The 17,818-nt window shown below is 44.6% G+C and overlaps 1 protein-coding gene across 1 annotated transcript in view; it reads left to right on the forward strand.

The window, feature by feature from the left end:
- Positions 1–1,665: 1,665 nt before the first annotated feature.
- GINS1 (GINS complex subunit 1) overlaps positions 1,666–17,818 on the forward strand; it is a 48,261-nt gene continuing 32,108 nt past the window's right edge. The window contains exons 1-4 of the mRNA XM_050745511.1: positions 1,666–1,880; positions 8,486–8,550; positions 12,328–12,426; positions 13,332–13,422. Coding sequence (XP_050601468.1) covers positions 1,806–1,880; positions 8,486–8,550; positions 12,328–12,426; positions 13,332–13,422 — 330 coding nt within the window. The 5' untranslated portion in view covers positions 1,666–1,805. The remainder of the gene's footprint in view (positions 1,881–8,485; positions 8,551–12,327; positions 12,427–13,331; positions 13,423–17,818) is intronic.

A 17,818-nucleotide genomic window follows, 5' to 3' on the forward strand; every position in this document is an offset into this window, starting at 1 on the left:
GGTCAGGAGATCCAGACCATCCTGGCTGACACAGTGAAACCCCATCTCTACTAAAAATACAAAAAAATTAGCCAGGCGTAGTAGCGGGCGCCTGTAGTCCCAGCTACTCGGGAGGCTGAGGCAGGAGAATGGCGTGAACCTGGGAGGCGGAGCTCGCAGTGAGCCGAGATCGCGCCACTGCGCTCCTGCCTGGGCGGCAGAGCAAGACTCCGTCTCAAAAAAAAAAAAAAAAAAAAAGCAATCTAGTCCCCAGGCAAGAAGGGGTTTTGCTTTGGTAAAGGGCTGTTACGTGTTTGTTTCAAAATTAAAGTATAAACTAAGTTTCTCCCCAAGTTAATTCGTCCTAAGCCCAGGAATGAACAAGGATGGCTTGGCGGTTAGAAGCAAGATGGAGCCAATTAGATCAGATCTCGTTCACTGTAATAATTTTCTCAATTATAATTTTTTCAAAGGCGGTTTCAAAAAGGCAATGTTTGCTGGGCGTGATGGCCCACGCGGTAATTCTAGCACTTTGAGAGGCCCAGGTGGATGGATCCGTTGAGCTCAGCAGTTGTAGACCAGACTGGCCAACATGGTGAAACCCCGTCTCCACTTAAAATGCAAAATAGCCAGGTGTGGTGGCCTGAGCCTGTAGTCCCAGCTACTCAGAGGGCTGAGAGGGGAAAATCATCTCGGCCCGGGAAGTGGAGGCTGCAGTGAGCTGAAATGCCGCCACTGCACTCCACCTGAGCAACGGAAGTTAAGACCCGGTCACCAAAAAAAAAAAAAAAAAAAAAAAAAAAGGCAATGTGGTTATTCAGCATAAGCCTGAGTAGGCCATTCCCATGCCCATTCCTCAGATGACATACTTACTGTATATTTGCAAAAGATCAACATAGTTTATAGGGTTAGCTAGAATTAATCCAAGATTGCTTGTTAGAAATTAACATTGCTTTTTGAAAAATTGCCTAATAAAACAATTCTTTAGCAGTGATTCCCATCTTCTATTCTATATGGTTAAGAAATATTCCATAACCATCTAGCCAAGAAAACGCCTAGTGAATTCGTGTTACTCTAAGGCAGATACTACAAATATTTTAAACGACTGCTTTAAAATCAAAGGGTGGTACTGTGGTGTCGGAAATGGAAAGCCTAAATGTCTAACCACTCAGGAGCTGTGTGACCTTGGGCAAGTTACCTAACTTCTGTTTCGTTATTAATCCCGGGTCTTAAAACACTTCGAGATAATCGTGGGAATGAAATACACACTGCAGTCCCTACCAGCACTAGGTACCCAATAAAAGATAGCTTTATTTTAATATCAAACAGAAAACCCGCACTGAAAAACTGAAACGCTTGCGTCCTACCAATGCATACCAAGTTTTTGGGCCTTTCCTCTTAACCTCAAAGTGCCGCCTTGAACCTAAACGAGAATGAAAAGGAAAATGAGAAGGAAGCTGCGGGGCGTGCATTTATTTCCAGCTCTGCTGCCTGTAGAGTCGCCCGGCCCGCCGCCTGAGAACTCGAAAAGCCCTCTCTGCTCAGCCGAGGGGTTCTCCCATCTCCCGGGCGCGGACCTCACCTTGGAAGGACCCCTCTCACTCCGCCCCTCCTGGAATGCGGCTGAGCGGCGGATGTCCCTTTTCGGGCGCCATAGGCCGCGTTCCTATTGGCTAGCTTTGTTTGGCGCCAAAGAGCGGAGGAGGAGGTGAGAGCCTGGCGGTGTAGGTCTTAGAACGAAAGGAGTCAGGCGGCCCAGAGCGCAGATACCGTTTTGGCGTGCCAGCTGGCAGTTGGCAAGGCTGCAAAAGCGGAAAGCGTCCGCCATGTTCTGCGAGAAAGCCATGGAACTGATCCGCGAGCTGCACCGCGCGCCGGAAGGGCAGCTGCCTGCCTTCAACGTGAGGGGCGGATAGACTCGGACGGGGCATGCCGGGGTTGGGCCCGGGGCTCTGGGGCGGGGCGGCCCCCCGGCAGGGTTTACTTTCGCACCTTGTTCCCCCCGAGGTCCGGAAAAATGTTGGGAAGCAGCAAAACAAAATTCGGGAGGAAAAAGCATTCGTGCTTACGCTACCCAGCGATTTGGTGAATTTCCTCATCTGAGCACGTTTTAGCATTTTTCCTTGGACAGATTTGTTCCGGACCCTTAAACAAAACGTTTACAGGTTGCTTGATAATTTAGCATATCTTGCCCACTCAGGCATCTAAGCGTGGTCAGGAAAAGCTAGGCCTCTGGAACCTGGCTGAGATTCTGGTTCTGTAGTGTGACTTTGGGGCAGTTACTCAAGCTTTCTGTGCTCTCTGTTTTCTCATACGCAAAAATGGGGATGGTGACGATAATAGTACCCAACGCGTGATGTAGTGGACGCAAAATGAGTGGCCCGTGTAAGGGTCTGTGCCTATGCCTTACATACAGTAAGGGCTGAGTCAGTGTTAGCTATTAATATTCTTGTTCTCCTGCTGCTACTATTAATATTATGATTATTTGTATTTTTCTACCGCTGCTACGCCAGGGAGAGTGCTAAGCACTTCATGTACATTATCTCCTGTCTTTCTGATAACCCTTTGAGGGCCCGGTGGCATGACTCCTGCCTGTAATCCCAGTACTTTGGGAGGCTGAGGCGGGAGGATCGCTTGGGGCCCAGGAGTTCAAAGCTGCAGTGAGCCATGATAGTGCCACTGCATTCCAGCTTGAGTGACAGAGGGAGACCCTGTCCCAAACAAAACAAAAATAACTTTTTGATGTTTAAACTATTGATTTCCACTTTTTTCAGCTATATATGCATAGGATTGGGGAGATTTAAGTATATTGCCTAAGGTGACACAGCAGGAAAGCTAGGATTTGAACCCTGGCACTCTGGCTCCAGAGCCTGCACTCTAAATTCTGTATTTCACTTCTGTCATAGAGCAGGCATTATATGGATATCAGGACACATTTTGCTGGAAGAGGGGCACAAAAACAGATAATAGAGTTTACCACAATAAGTGATACCAAGGAGGTGTAGCAAGGAGCACGAAGGAGAAACACCAGTATGAGCTGTGGTAGAGGCGGTGACATATGAGCCTTTCCATCCTCAAGGATGTGGTTACTGATCTGAGAAGGAAGTGAGGCATCCCAGCCAAAGGATGCTGCAGCACAAAGTCACGTGGTCACACTGGAGCAGGTGATCAATAGAATCTTTGGGGAGGCTAGGAAGGTGGCTCACAGCCTACATGAGTTTGTTGTTCACTCGTAAGGCATGCTGAGAGCTGGTAGAGGATTTTAGACAAGGAAGTGATAGGGTAATTTTTGTGTTTTGAAGATAACTGCGACAGCAATATGGGGAATGGATTGAAGAGAGGAAAGAATGGAACAGAGATGGCTACTGGGTGGCTGATAGAGCAGGTGAGAGGTGTGTGGTCTGAACTGTGTCAGGTCAGTGGCACTGAGATCAGTGTCTGGGTTTTAGAGGCATGAAGCAAACACGACTTGTAACTATTAGAGCAGGGGCTGAGATGGAGCCCATAATGAATGAGAGGGAGGAATCGGGATCTTGGAGGATCCTCAGGAAACTGGGTAAACGACATCAGAGTTCAGGAGATAGAGTGTGTTGGGAAAGGTAATGCGTTTTGTTTTGAACACTAAAGAGCACCTAGCCGGACAATTAGATTGTCTTACAAATCAAGAAACTGAGCCAACACAAATTATGGGTCCAGTTAAGGAACTCGTCTGAATTTACAGCATATTGGAGATAGAGCTTCAACTTGAACCCAGGTTTTCCAGTTTCCAGTCAATTGTTTTTTCAACTTCAGAACAGTTACCTCATTTAAAAAGTTAGAAGGCAGCAGTCTGCAGCTCAGTAGAGATGCTGGAATGCAGGAGCATGTAAGTGCTAAAATGTGGCTGGAGAAATAGGAACTTTAGAGGCCATCGTACATATCAGGACACGGGCCTAGAGAACAGAGAGACTGTGCCAGCAGCAGGTGCGGCCAAGCTGGATTTTGGACCTGACTCTGACACTTAGTTTAGCTCTGTTTTACTCAAATTTTAAGATAAATGTTGGGTTATCACTTTGTGGGGCTAGGGGCTGGTCTTAGAAGTTGTAGAATCAGGCCAGGCGCGGTGGCTCATGCCTGTAATCCCCCCACTTTGGGAGGGCAAATCACAAGGTCTGGAGATTGAGACCATCCCGGCTAACACGGTGAAACCCCGTATCTACTAAAAATACAAAAAATTAGCCAGGCGTGGTGGGACGTGCTTGTAGTCCCAGCTACTCGGAAGGCTGAGGCAGGAGAATCGCTTGAACCTGGGAGGCGGAGGTTGCAGTGAGCTGAGATCGGGTCACAGCACTCCAGCCTGGGCAACAGAGTGAGACTCTGCCTCCAAAAAAAAAAAAAAATTGTAGAATCACTCTTTTGTAGGTCTTAATTTGGTGGAGCACCTTTTGTCTCACTAGTGCCTTCCACTGACAAACCCACCTGATGATCTCAAGGTGATTCAGCAGCCTGGAACACTCAGTCAGCCTGCGGAGGCTGGCTTCCGACTCAGTGGCACAGAGGAAGGCTGACGGTGGGTCTGAGAGGCCCTAGGACCACACAGGCTTTTCTTTTTTTTACTGTTTTGAGATGGAGTTTCGCTCATGTGGCCCAGGCTGGAATGTGGCTCACTGCAACCTCTGCCTTCTGGGTTAAAAAATTCTCCTGCCTCAGCCTCCCTAGTAGCTAAGATTACAGGCGCCCGCCACCACACCCAGATAATTTTATGTATTTTTAGTAGAAACGGTTTCACTATGTTAGCCAGGCTGGTCTCGAACTCCTGACCTCAGGTGATCCACCCACCTCAGCCTCCCAGAGTTCTGGGATTACAGGTGTGAGCCACTGCACCTGGCTCAACACACAGGCTTTTCTTCAGGAATCACTCATGGTGAAGTGCTGTGTTCAGCAAATAGAAAAGCGATTACTCCCTTTCAATATGCAGAATTGATACTTTTTTTAAAAAGTGCATTTTTAGTAAAATTAGACCAAGCATGGTGGCTCATGACTGTAATCCCAGCCAGCACTTTGGGAGGCCAAGGTGGAAGGAACGCTTGAGCCCAGGAGTTCGAGACTATTCTGGGGCAACATAGTGAGACCCCATCTTCACAAAAAATAGAATTATCCGGTGTGGTGGCACAGATCTGTAGTCCCAGCAACTTAGGAGGCTGAGATGAGAGGATTGTATGACTCCAGGAAGTTGAAACTGCAGTCAGCTGTGGTCACGCTATTACACTCCAGCCTGGGTGACAGGCTTAATCCCTGTCTCAAAAAGGAAAAGGTAAAAAAATTACCTTGGGCTCATGTAGAAGTCATGCTTGCATTTTTCACCAGGAATTACATCTTTTGAGCAGAGTTGAGTAGTTGATTTTGGAATTGTGCCATTTGTATATACCACAGCATTTTTGCCAACGCGTATATTTTGGCTCTAAAAATAGATTGCGAAAAAGAGATGGGATTGCTTCTCTTTGGATTGTTGGCAGACCTATTGGGCAACGTTTAATCATTTCAGGCTGGACACGGTGACTCCCGCCTGTAATCCCAGCACTTTGGGAGACCATGGCAGGCGGATCACTTGAGGTCAGGAGTTTGAGAGCGGCGTGGCCAACGTAGCGAAACCCTGTCTCTACCAAAAAAAAAAAATTACAAAAATTAGCCAGGCATGGTGGCTTACACTTGTAATCCCAGCACTTTGGGAAGCTGAGGTGGGTGGATTGCCTGAGGTCAGGAGTTCAAGACCAGCCTGGTGAACATGGTGAAACACTGTCTCTACTAAAAATACAAAAATTAGCTGGACGTGGTGGTGGGCGCCTATAATCCCAGCTACTTGAGAGGCTAAGGCAGGAGAATCATCGCTTGAACCTGGGAGACGGAGGTTGCAGTGAGCCAAGATTGCACCATTGTACCCCAGCCTGGGTGACAAGAACAAAACTCTGTCTCTCAAAAAAAAAAAAAAAAAAAAAAAAATTAGCCGGGCATTGGTAGTGCACACCTGTAGTCCCAGCTACTCGGGAGGCTGAGGCAGGAGAATCACTTAAACCTGGGAGGCAGAGGTTGCAGTGAACTGAGATCACACCACCGCACTCCAGCCTGGGCCACAGAGTGAGACTCCATCTCAACAACAACAACAACAACAACAACAAGAAAAATCAGAATTCTAATGTTTTATTTTTCCAAGGGAAAATTTGCCCCAAACTGGATATTAGAAAAACTCTTATGGCCAGTTTTTGCAGTGCAAACCAAAACCACTATTCCTTTTTCTTTTTTTGGTATTAACCTTTTAAGATCACTTTTTAAGCTGGGCCCGGTGGCTCATCCTTATAATCCCAGCACTTTGAGAGGCTGAGGCGGGTGGATCACCTGAGGTCAGGAGTTCGAGACTAGCCTGACCAATATAGTGAAACCCCGTCTCTACTAAAAATACAAAAAATTAGCCAGGCGTGGTGGTGGGTGCCTGTAATCCCAACTACTCGGGAGGCTGAGACAGGAGAATCTCTTGAACCCAGGAGGCAGAGGTTGCAGTGAGCCGAGATTGTACCATTGCACTCCAGCCCAGGCAACAGTGTGAGATTCTGTCTCAAAAAAAAGACCATTTTTTAGTAAATTATGAATTATTTGCATTATTTTTCTTTATACCTCATGCTTCAGTAGGACAATTGATATGTTTGTTCCTCAATTTTATTGATGTATAATTTACATACAACAAAATGTGTATTTTAATAGATTTTTGAATTTTGACTAATATGTACATCTTTATAACCAGCACCCTGATCAAGATTTCTGTAATTATCAAAATATCTCATGTACCCCATAAATATATATACCTACTGTGTACCTACAAAAATAAAAAAATTAGGCCGGGCGCGGTGGCTCAAGCCTGTAATCCCAGCACTTTGGGAGGCCGACCTCGGGCGGATCATGAGGTCAGAAGATCGAGACCATCCTGGCTAATACGGTGAAACCCCGTCTCTACTAAAAAATACAAAAAACTAGCCGGGCGAAGTGGCGGGTGCCTGTAGTCCCAGCTACTCGGGAGGCTGAGGCAGGAGAATGGCGTGAACCCGAGAGGAGGAGCTTGCAGTGAGCTGAGATCCGGCCACTGCACTCCAGCCTGGGTGACAGAGCGAGACTCCGTCTCAAAAAAAAAAAAAAAAAAAAAAAAAAAAAAAAAATAAATAAATAAATTTAAGAAGATTTCTGTAACTTTGACCCCCTTTTGTAGCTACCTCCCACCTATAGCCTTAGGCAACCTTGAATTTGCTTTCTCTGACTATAGATGGCATTATTCTTTTTGGCAAACTTTTCCTGTAAAGAGCCAGATGGAATAATTTCATTTATACTCTTAAGTGAGGCTTCTCTTGCTCAGTATAATGTATTTCAGTTTATCCTCGTTGTGTACGTTGTCAGTAGTTCATTCTTTTTTTTTTTTTTTTTTGAGACGAAGTTTCGCTCTTGTTGCCCAGGCTGGAGTGCAATGGCATGATCTTGGCTCATTGCAACCTCTGCCTCCTGGGTTCAAGCGATTCTTCTGTCTCAGCCTCCCAAGTAGCTGGGATTACAGGCGCCTGCCACCACGCCTGGCTAATTTTTGTATATTTAATAGAGACGGAGTTTCACCATGTTGACCAGGCTGGTTTTGAACTTCTGACCTCAGGTGATCCGCCTACCTCAGCCTCCCAAAGTGCTGGGATTACAGATAAGAGCCACCGCCCCTGGCCGATTCTTTTTATATTATTATTATTATTATTATTATTATTATTATTACTAGAGATGGAGTCTTGCTCTGTCGTCCAGGCTGGAGTGTAGTGGCACAATCTTGGCTCACTGCAAGCTCCGATTCCCAGGTTCACACCATTCTCCTGCCTCAGCCTCCCAAGTAGCTAGAACTACAGATGCCCGCCACCACACCCAGCTAATTTTTTGTATTTTTTAGTAGAGACAGGGTTTCACTGTGTTAGCCAGGGTGGTCTCTTGACCTCATGATCCCTCCGCCTTGGCCTCCCAAAGTGCTGGGATTACAGGCGTCAGCCACCGCACCCAGCCTTTTTATTATATTAGATATTTCAGATAAGTGGAAGGTTTATCCATCTATCAGTTGATGGACATTTGGGTTGTTTCTGCATTTTGACTGTTATGAATAATGCTGCAAAAAACATGTGTTTTCTGTTTTCTTGAATATATATAAACTTAGGAGTAAAATTACTGGGTCATATGGTAATTCTGTGTGTAGCTTTTGAGGAACCGTCAAGTTTTTGCCCACAGGGCTATCGCATTTTACATTACCATCAGCAATGTACGAAGATTCCAGTTTCTCTGCATTTCCAGTTTCTCCGCATGTCACCAACATTTGTTATAACCATGCTAGTGGGGTGTGAAAGGATTATTGCTTTTTGCTAAAGTATATAAATAAAATACACAGTTCAGTATTGATAGAATAGTGCCACAGAATTGGCGAGGAAATCAGTGGATTTCAATATCGGTTTATATGTTCTAGGAGGATGGACTCAGACAAGTTCTGGAGGAGATGAAAGCTTTGTATGAACAAAACCAGTCTGATGTGTAAGTTTCATAAGATTGATATTCTAAAACAATTTAATAATTAAGATGTTGAAATCGGCTGGGTGCGGTGGCTCACGCCTGTAATCCCAGCACTTTGGGAGGCTAAGGCGGGTGGATTACGAAGTCAGGAGTTTGAGATCAGCCTGGCCAACGTGGTGAAACCTCGTCTCTACTAAAAATACAAAAATTAACCTGGCATGGTGTTGGGCGCCTGTAATCCCAGCTACTCAGGAGGCTGAGGCAGAATTGTTTGAACCCGGGAGGCGGAGGTTGCAGTGAACCAAGATTGCACCACTTCACTCCAGCCTGGCAATAGGGCAAGACTGTGTCTCCAAAAAAAAGAAAAAGAAAAAAAGATGTTGAAATCAGATAACCTTGCATTAGTTTTTGGATGTGATTTTTAAAAATTGTCTGTAAAATTATCTGCTCTAGCTGTACAAATTAGCAGAAGTCTGAAGGAATTTGTGCTGATCACTGCTTAATAAATATCTGTTGTTTCTCTGATAGGAGTTGAAAGGAATTAGAGTGGACCTAAAATAAATGACATACCTAAAATAAAAAGTAAAAATAGGCCGGACACGGTGGCTCATGGCTATAAGTCCCAATGCTTTGGGAGGTAAGTCCCAATGCTTTGGGAGGCCAAGGCAAAAGGATCAGTTGAGGCCAGGAGTTGGAGACCAGCCTGGACATATAGCAGGACTCTGTCTCTATTTAAAGAAATAAAAATAAGCTGGGTGTGGTGACACACACCTGGAGTCTCAGCTACTCAGAGGGTAAGGTGGGAGGCTTGCTTGAGTGCAGGGGTGCTTGAGTGCTTTGAGGCTGCAGTGAGCTATGATCACGTTATGGCACCCTAGCCTGGGTGACAGAATGAGATCTCCATCTTTAAAAATAATAAATAAAAATTAAAACCTAACAAAGTGAAATACATGGTTCCCACTGTTTTTATTTTTATCAACAGATGCCTTAGTGAGTTTGTTAAAGGAAGAATAGGCAGTTTATAAATGGATATAAATAAGAGCAGCAATGATTTCTGATAGTTTGAGTGGAGTTCTCTGAGAACTAGCTATAAAAGTCTTCAGTGTAGTAGGTCCAGAGAGGTGACTAGATTTATTGACTCTTTAGAACTGAGCATGGTAGCTGGCACAGTAGAGAATTTGGGCTGTATGACAAACTTCATATGTTCCTGTGTGACACCAAAGGGAGTCAAGTACTAGATCAAAGTTGAAGTATTTAAGGTCTCAACTTAGAAGTCTGTCTGTGACATGAGGTTTCCTCTTTGGACTTGTTCGCTACAGTGTTTTTATCTGTTACTTGAATTTAGAAATCAGTGTTATGGCTGGTAAGATTTGTAGGGCACATAAAATGATAGGAGCGTTTCCAACTCCTGTGTTTAAGGAGAGATACAGAAAAATCTTTACAGGTGGACTTAGGAAGTGAACCTCAACAGATCTGCAGTAAATATAAGGCAAATGTAAAGTCCTGAACTCAAGTCCCTAAGCCATTCATTGATTTACTCATGAATATGTACTAAACAAATATGTATCAATAAGTGGCTCTACTATTTCAGTGGTAAACAACAGTCAAGATGGCTGTCCCCGGGCAGGTGGATCACCTGAGGTCAGGAGCTTGAGACCAGCCTGACCAACATGGTGAAACTCTGTCTCTACGAAAAATACAAAATTAGCTGTGCATGGTAGTGCATGCCTGTAATCCCAGCTACTCGGGAGGCTGAGGCAGGAGAATCGCTTGAACCCGGGAGGCAGAGGTTGTGGTGAGCTGAGGTCGCGCCATTGCACTCCAGCTTGGGCAACAGTAGCGAAACTCCATCTCAAAAAAAAAAAAAAAAGACAGATAGATATGAAATATAGATATGCCAAATTGGGATTCATGCAATGAAGGAAATCAGAAAAGAACAAGGAGAAAGAAAAACGAATAGAAGGTCTAGCTTAAATTGAGGGATCAGGGAACTTCTCTCCAAGGAGGAGACATTTCAGCTGAGGCTTGCAGGAGAGGCAGGCCTTACTTAGGGAGGCAGTAACTGTGGGCATAGAACATTCTAGGTGGAGAGAACAGCATATGCAAAAGCCCCTGAATCATGGAAGGGAATGGAGCACTCTAGAAACTGACACTTAAAGAAGACCTATGTGGCTGGAGTTTGGCAAGTGGCAAAGGGTGGCACCAGATGAGGTGTAAGTGTGGACAGGTGGTGGCGTGTTTGTGTCTTAAAAGATCATCCTGGCCGGGCGCGGTGGCTCACGCCTGTAATCCCAGCACTTTGGGAGGCCGAGGCGGGCGGATCACAAGGTCAGGAGATCGAGACCATGGTGAAACCCCGTCTCTACTAAAAAAATAGAAAAAAATTAGCCGGGCGCAGTGGCGGGCGCCTGTAGTCCCAGCTACTCGGGAGGCTGAGGCAGGAGAATGGCGTGAACCTGGGAGGCGGAGCTTGCAGTGAGCCGAGATTGCGCCACTGCACTCCAGCCTGGGGGACAGAGCGAGACTCCGTCTCAAAAAAAAAAAAAAAAAAAAAGGCCGGGCGCGGGGTAATCCCAGCACTTTGGGAGCGAGACGGGCGGATCACGAGGTCAGGAGATCGTCTCAAAAAAAAAAAAAAAAACCCCATCTCTATAAAAAATACAAAAAACTAGCCGGGCGTGGTGCTGTGTGCTACTCGGGAGGGAGGCAGGAGAATGGCGTCAACCCGGGAGGCGGAGCTGCAGTGAGGAGATCCGGCCAGGGGGGCAGAGCGAGACTCCGTCACAAAAAAAAAAAAAAAAAAAAAAAAAAAAAAGATCATCCTGGTTGCTGTGTGGAGGGGCTGAGAGGAGGGGGAAGCTGGTCACCACGTTACTAGAGAGGTGACCCGGACTTGTTAGAAAGTGAGAAGGTTATAGATGTTTTGGAGGAGACCCTATAGACCTTGGTTCTGTAAGGGAATGATTTTCTTGTATTCTCTGTGTTTATGCCATTTGCAAATTCATGATCCAAATACTGTCTTCCACCTTCCTAGTTTCATCAGACTTTCATAGGGTGGCAGAAGTATATAGAACAGCCCTAGAAGACATGACAAGATGGGACATGTATTTTGCCTGTATTATCAAGGCCTAGCACAGTGCCTGGCATAGAGGCAGGTACTACATGAATGAATTCTTTTTATATTCATCTGGTTGCTTAAAAACTCCAACGTAAATTCTTATTCATTCAAAAGTTATATGTACTTTTTATAGGGTAAAACCAAAATTTTCAGTGTGAAAAATACTGAAGTATAGTACGTACACGTATTTGGAGATCAACAGATATTTGTTAGATGAGTGAAAGACCATTTTGACTCCATTTTAGCTCACTTTATTGTAATGAGGATTTGGAAGCTCCACTGGAAGGGAGGTACTATGTAGAATAACAACATAATGTAAGTCCATAACCTCATGTCCATCGTGTTAGGTTTGTCTCTTATTTCAGCATGATAATGGAATCCCGAAAAGTGAACACAGTGTCTTTTAGAAAGAATAGAGATTAATCAGTGTGCAAAAATGCAAAGTACCAAATGCCTAAACAAAATGTATCTGATAGCATGATCTTAGGCAAGTTGTTTAGGTTTTGGCTTTTTAACGTATTAGTGAAAGCTCTGATGTACAAATAGTTATTATTTGCTTAGGTTAACTGCTAATCACAAATGGATTAAAAACAAGCATGTGACTCAGTTGTTAGTTGGCTTTGAAAATTTTACTTAGCCTGAAATTATGTTTTTTTTTTCTTTTTAAATGCTCCTATCAGGAATGAAGCGAAGTCAGGTGGACGAAGTGATTTGATACCAACTATCAAATTTCGACACTGTTCTCTGTTAAGAAATCGACGCTGCACTGTAGCATACCTGTAAGCTTCTCAGTTTTTGCTTGGGTGGCAGGATTTTCTGTGTGGCTTCCCAGTTGACCATCTCAAATGGGTAACATGAAATCTTAAGATTTTTCTCTCTTTATAAGCATTCTAAATTTTTCCTCTGTTTTTTCATTTTTTAAATTTTTTATTATGAAAAAACACTTTTAAAAGTAGGGAGAATAATACTATTATGAACCCAAGTGGAGCTATTGTAGGGTTTTAACAATTTTTATTATTTTGCCATATTTTCTTCATTGTGTTTCGCTTGTTGGTGCCACACTATTTAAGAGCATCATGGTCTTTCACTACTGAATATGGTAGTGATCTTACTATTTTTCTTCTTTGTCTTAGAAATAAGGACCTTTGGCCAGGCACAGTGGCTCATGCCTGTAATCCCAGCACTTTGGGAGGCCGAAGCGGGTGGATCACCTGGGGTCAGGAGTTCGAGACCAGCCTGGCCAACATGGTGAAACCTCGTCTCTACTGAAAGTACAAAAATTAGCTGGGCATGGTGGTAGGTGCCTCATCCCAGCTACTTGGGAGGCTGAGGCAGGAGAATCGCTTGAATCCGGGAGCCAGAGGTTGTAGTGAGAGGAGATCGTGCCATTGCACTCCAGCCTGGGTGACAAGAGCAAAACTCTATCTCAAAAAAAAAAAAAAGAGGGGGTGGGGAAGAAAGAAATAAGGACCTCAGGGACCATTTTCCCAGGACTACTGTGCTGTTGTCACATGTGGAGGAGGGGACAGTGCCTTCAGGCTGACTCTCAGACTGTGCTCATGTTCCTCTTGTTGTCCCTAAGATGTCTTTTTAGAGCTGGTGTGTTTGCATCAGGGGCCAAATGAAGTCCACACATGATCCCTCTTTTATTCTTATGCCACGCAATACCTTCTTGATGTCCTAGGTATGATCGCTTGCTTCGGATCAGAGCACTCAGATGGGAATATGGTAGCATCTTGCCAAATGCATTACGATTTCACATGTCTGCTGAAGAAGTGAGTTAGCATTGTTCAAGTTTATAAATTTTGAAAATGCTGAAGTTCTGGCATTGTTCTATAATAGTGTTTATTGGTATTCCTCTTTCTGTTTTTAATGTCTGTTTTCCCCCAATTTTTGTCTGGTGTTTAGTATACAATGTGAGGGGAACTATGTGGTGTGGAGTAATTCTAAATGATATGTGGAAAATTCTATTATTACTTAACAAAATGGAGTCCTATGATGTTACTTATTAGTGATCCAATCAGTGGGATTAAAAAACTGGCATTATTATTTGGGGATATTCCATAAAATGTTTATGTGTATATATACTTTCCTAATGAAAATTCATATTTGCCTAGTCATTGAGGCAAAGAGCTAGCCCATTATTTAAGGACATAGGATTGGGCCGGGCACGGTGGCTCAAGCCTGTAATCCCAGCACTTTGGGAGGCCGAGATGGGCAGATCACGAGGTCAGGAGATTGAGACCATCCTGGCTAACACGGTGAAACCCTGTCTCTACTAAAAAATACAAAAAACTAGCCGGGGGAGGTGGCGGGCGCCTGTAGTCCCAGCTACTCGGGAGGCTGAGGCAGGAGAATGGCGTAAACCTGGGAGGCGGAGCTTGCAGTGAGCCGAGATCCGGCCACTGCACTCCAGCCTGGGTGACAGAGCGAGACTCCGTCTCAAAAAAAAAAAAAATGGACATAGGATTGGAGTCACGTGGGCTTAGGTTCAAATCCTGGCTCTCTTCTGTCTAATCTTGAGCAAGTCACTTGACCTGTTTCTGTGCCTAAATTTCCTTGTTACAGGATGAAGATCATATTACCTATCTATTACAGGTTGCAATGACTTCTGACACTAACTACCTGTAGTTATTGTCAACTAAGGAAGCTCACACAAGCTTTGATGTCCAGAGTGTGTATTGGGGCTTTATTACATAGACATGATTGATTAAATCACTGGCCCTGTGATTGAGCTCAATCTTCATCCCTCTTCCCCTCCCTGGAGGTCAGACTGACATCAGGAGGCCCAAAGGCCCAATACTTTAATCACATGGTTGGTCTTTCTGGGTGGCCAGTCCCAACTCTGAGTCATCTTGTTAGCACAGACTATCTAGGGGTTCACCCCAAGTCACCTGAGTAGCACATACTCTCAGGGCACATCATGAATAACAAGACACTCCTACTAGTTGAGGAAGTCCAATAATTTAGAAGCTACCTCCCAGGAATGAGGGAGAGAGGCCCACCAAATTCTTTATTCTACAACAGTGTTATTACAAGGCCTATCAGAGGGTTACTTCAGGTGATCCATGTGAAGCACAGCATAGCATGGCACTCAATAAATGTTTTGTTTTGTTTTGTTTTGTTTTATTTTTTTGAGACGGAGTCTCGCTCTGTCACCCAGGCTGGAGTGCAGTGGCCGGATCTCAGCTCACTGCAAGCTCCGCCTCCCGGGTTTACGCCATTCTCCTGCCTCAGCCTCCCAAGTAGCTGGGACTACAGGCGCCCGCCACCTCGCCCAGCTAGTTTTTTTGTATTTTTTAGTAGAGACGGGGTTTCACTGTGTTAGCCAGGATGGTCTCGATCTCCTGACCTTGTGATCCGCCCGTCTCGGCCTCCCAAAGTGCTGGGATTACAGGCTTGAGCCACCGCGCCCAGCCAATAAATGTTAACAGTTATTACATTACAGTTGCATAGGACAGAGCTTAAGAAAGCAAATATTCAGTGTAGCAAATCACCATGGCACATGTATACCTATGTAACAAACCTGCATGTTCAGCACATGTATCCCAGAACTTAAAGTAAAAAAAAAAGTAAATATTCAATGTGTTTGTCATTAGATTCTGCACATTTTTGAGTGATCTATTTGTTGTCATAACTTCATTTTCATTCTCTTCATTTTCTGCATAAATAAATGAGTAATCTCTACCTCAGATTTACCAGTAACTACAAAATTGGTAACATGTTAGTACCTCACTTTATGCTGTTTGTGTTCAAATCGACTTATATTAATTGAACTTTGGGGTACTTCCTATGTATTATGGTGAGATGAACAGAACACTATGTTGTTTCTCTAACGACAGTAGCTTTAATGATTTTTCTCATACAATATTTTAGATTAATTTTTTAATGTATTTTTTTGAGATGGAGTCTTGCTCTGTTGCCCAGGCTGGAGTGCAGTGGTGTGACCTCTGCTCCCTGCAACTCTGCCTCCTGGCTTCAAGCAGTTCTCCTGCCTCAGCCTGCCAAGTAGCAGTGATTACAGGTACTTGCCACCATGCCCAGCTAATTTTTGTATTTTAGTAGAGACAGGATTTCACTCTGTTGGCCAGGCTGGTGTCGAACTCCTGACCTCATTATCTGCCCCCCTCGGCCTCGCAAAGTGCTGGGATTACAGGTGTGAGCCACAGCGCCTGGTGATTAATATGTTTTTTATAGTTTTGTAAATGATTACAAGCTACATTTATTCAGGCACATCAATTAGATTTCGTATTGGGCATTGTTTCTGTAAGGGTGGCAGTTTTCTGTGATGACTGAGTTCCCAAAGTCAGTTTCTATTTTAATGAAATAAAACAATGTTAACAGCAAATAAAATAATTTTTTTTTTTTGAGATGGTGTCTTGCTCTGTTGCCCCAGCTGGAGTGCAGTGGCATGATCTCAGCTCGCTGAAACCTATGCCTCCCGGGTTCAAGCGATTCTCCTGCCTCAGCCTCCCGAGTAGCTGGGATTACAGGTGCCCGCCACTACACCCCGCTAATTTTTTTGTATTTTTAGTAGAGACGGGGTTTCACTGTATTGGCCAGGCGGGTCTTGAACTCCTGACCTCGTGATCCACCCGCCTCAGCCTCCCAAAGTGCTGGGATTACAAGCATAAGCCACAACGCCCGGCCTTATATAAAATAATATTAATGGGTCTAGAGATTAAGTTGTTTGAGAATAGTGAAACCTGAGTTTCTTGGAAGAGTTTGTGAATTACTGCAAAACTGGCAAATGACTTCCTTCTACCCCAGTGACCTCATCTATAAAAAGGAATATACCAGCCTGGCCAACATGGTGAAACCCCGTTTCTACTAAAAATACAAAAATTAGCTGGGTGTGGTAGCGTGCACCTGTAATCCCAGCTACTCAGGGAGGCTGAGGCAGAACAATTGCTTGAGCCTGGGGCGATGAGCCGAGATCGCACCCCTGCACTCCATTCTGGGGGAGAGAGTGAGACCCTGTCTCAAAAAAAAAAAAAAAGAATAAAAGGAGTATACATGGTCTCATTCTCTTTTTTTTTTTTTTTTTTTTTTTTGAGACGGAGTCTCGCTCTGTCGCCCAGGCTGGAGCACAGTGGCCGGATCTCAGCTCACTGCAAGCTCCGCCTCCCGGGTTCACGCCATTCTCCTGCCTCAGCCTCCTGAGTAGCTGGGACTACAGGCGCCCGCCACTTCGCCCGGCTAGTTTTTTGTATTTTTAGTAGAGACGGGGTTTCACCATGTTAGCCAGGATGGTCTCGATCTCCTGACCTCGTGATCCACCCGTCTCGGCCTCCCAAAGTGCTGGGATTACAGGCTTGAGCCACCGCGCCCGGCCTAATGGTCTCATTCTCTTAGTGGTGTTTTGGAAAAACTTAAAAATGAGAACAGATTAATACAGATATACTCTGTAGTAGACCACAGACATCCCTGCTTGAGCAATTGCATGGTGGCAACTTCATCAACCATTTTGGACCAGTAACAAAGAATATTTCCAGGTATCCCTGACAACTTACAGGAGCCTGTGAGGTCTGAATGTCATCATAGGTATCTGTGTTACCCAAGGATAGTGCTTCAGTGGGTGACTGAAGCACGTGGACTTGAGTCTGCCACCTAAATTCAGATCCTTGCCTTGTTAACTCTGAGCCCTTTGCTGAATCATCTAATTTTCAAAGCTTCATTCCTTCATGAATAAAAAGAAGATAATAATACTAGTTACATCATGGGGCAATGACAAAGAGTAAATAAAATAAGCATATTAAAATTTTAGCAAATTCCTGGTATACAGTAAGCACTTTATTAGAGGGAATGATGATCTCAATATTGTTGACTTAGGGTAACAATAAAAGTAAAAGCAGAGCTAAAATAAGGTTACTGACATGAAACAGATGATCATGTGTTAATAATGTTTAGAGGAAATACCATTGAAAGAATATGAAAGTACATGGATTATAAGTAAAAATCTTGGCCGGGCGCGGTGGCTCAAGCCTGTAATCCCAGCACTTTGGGAGGCCGAGACGGGTGGATCACGAGGTCAGGAGATCGAGACCATCCTGGCTAACACGGTGAAACCCCATCTCTACTAAAAAATACAAAAAAACTAGCCGGGCGAGGTGGCGGGCGCCTGTAGTCCCAGCTACTCAGGAGGCTGAGGCAGGAGAATGGCGTAAACCC

This window comes from Macaca thibetana, chromosome 10, assembly GCF_024542745.1.
Source record: "Macaca thibetana thibetana isolate TM-01 chromosome 10, ASM2454274v1, whole genome shotgun sequence".
NCBI classification, from domain to species: domain Eukaryota; kingdom Metazoa; phylum Chordata; class Mammalia; order Primates; family Cercopithecidae; genus Macaca; species Macaca thibetana.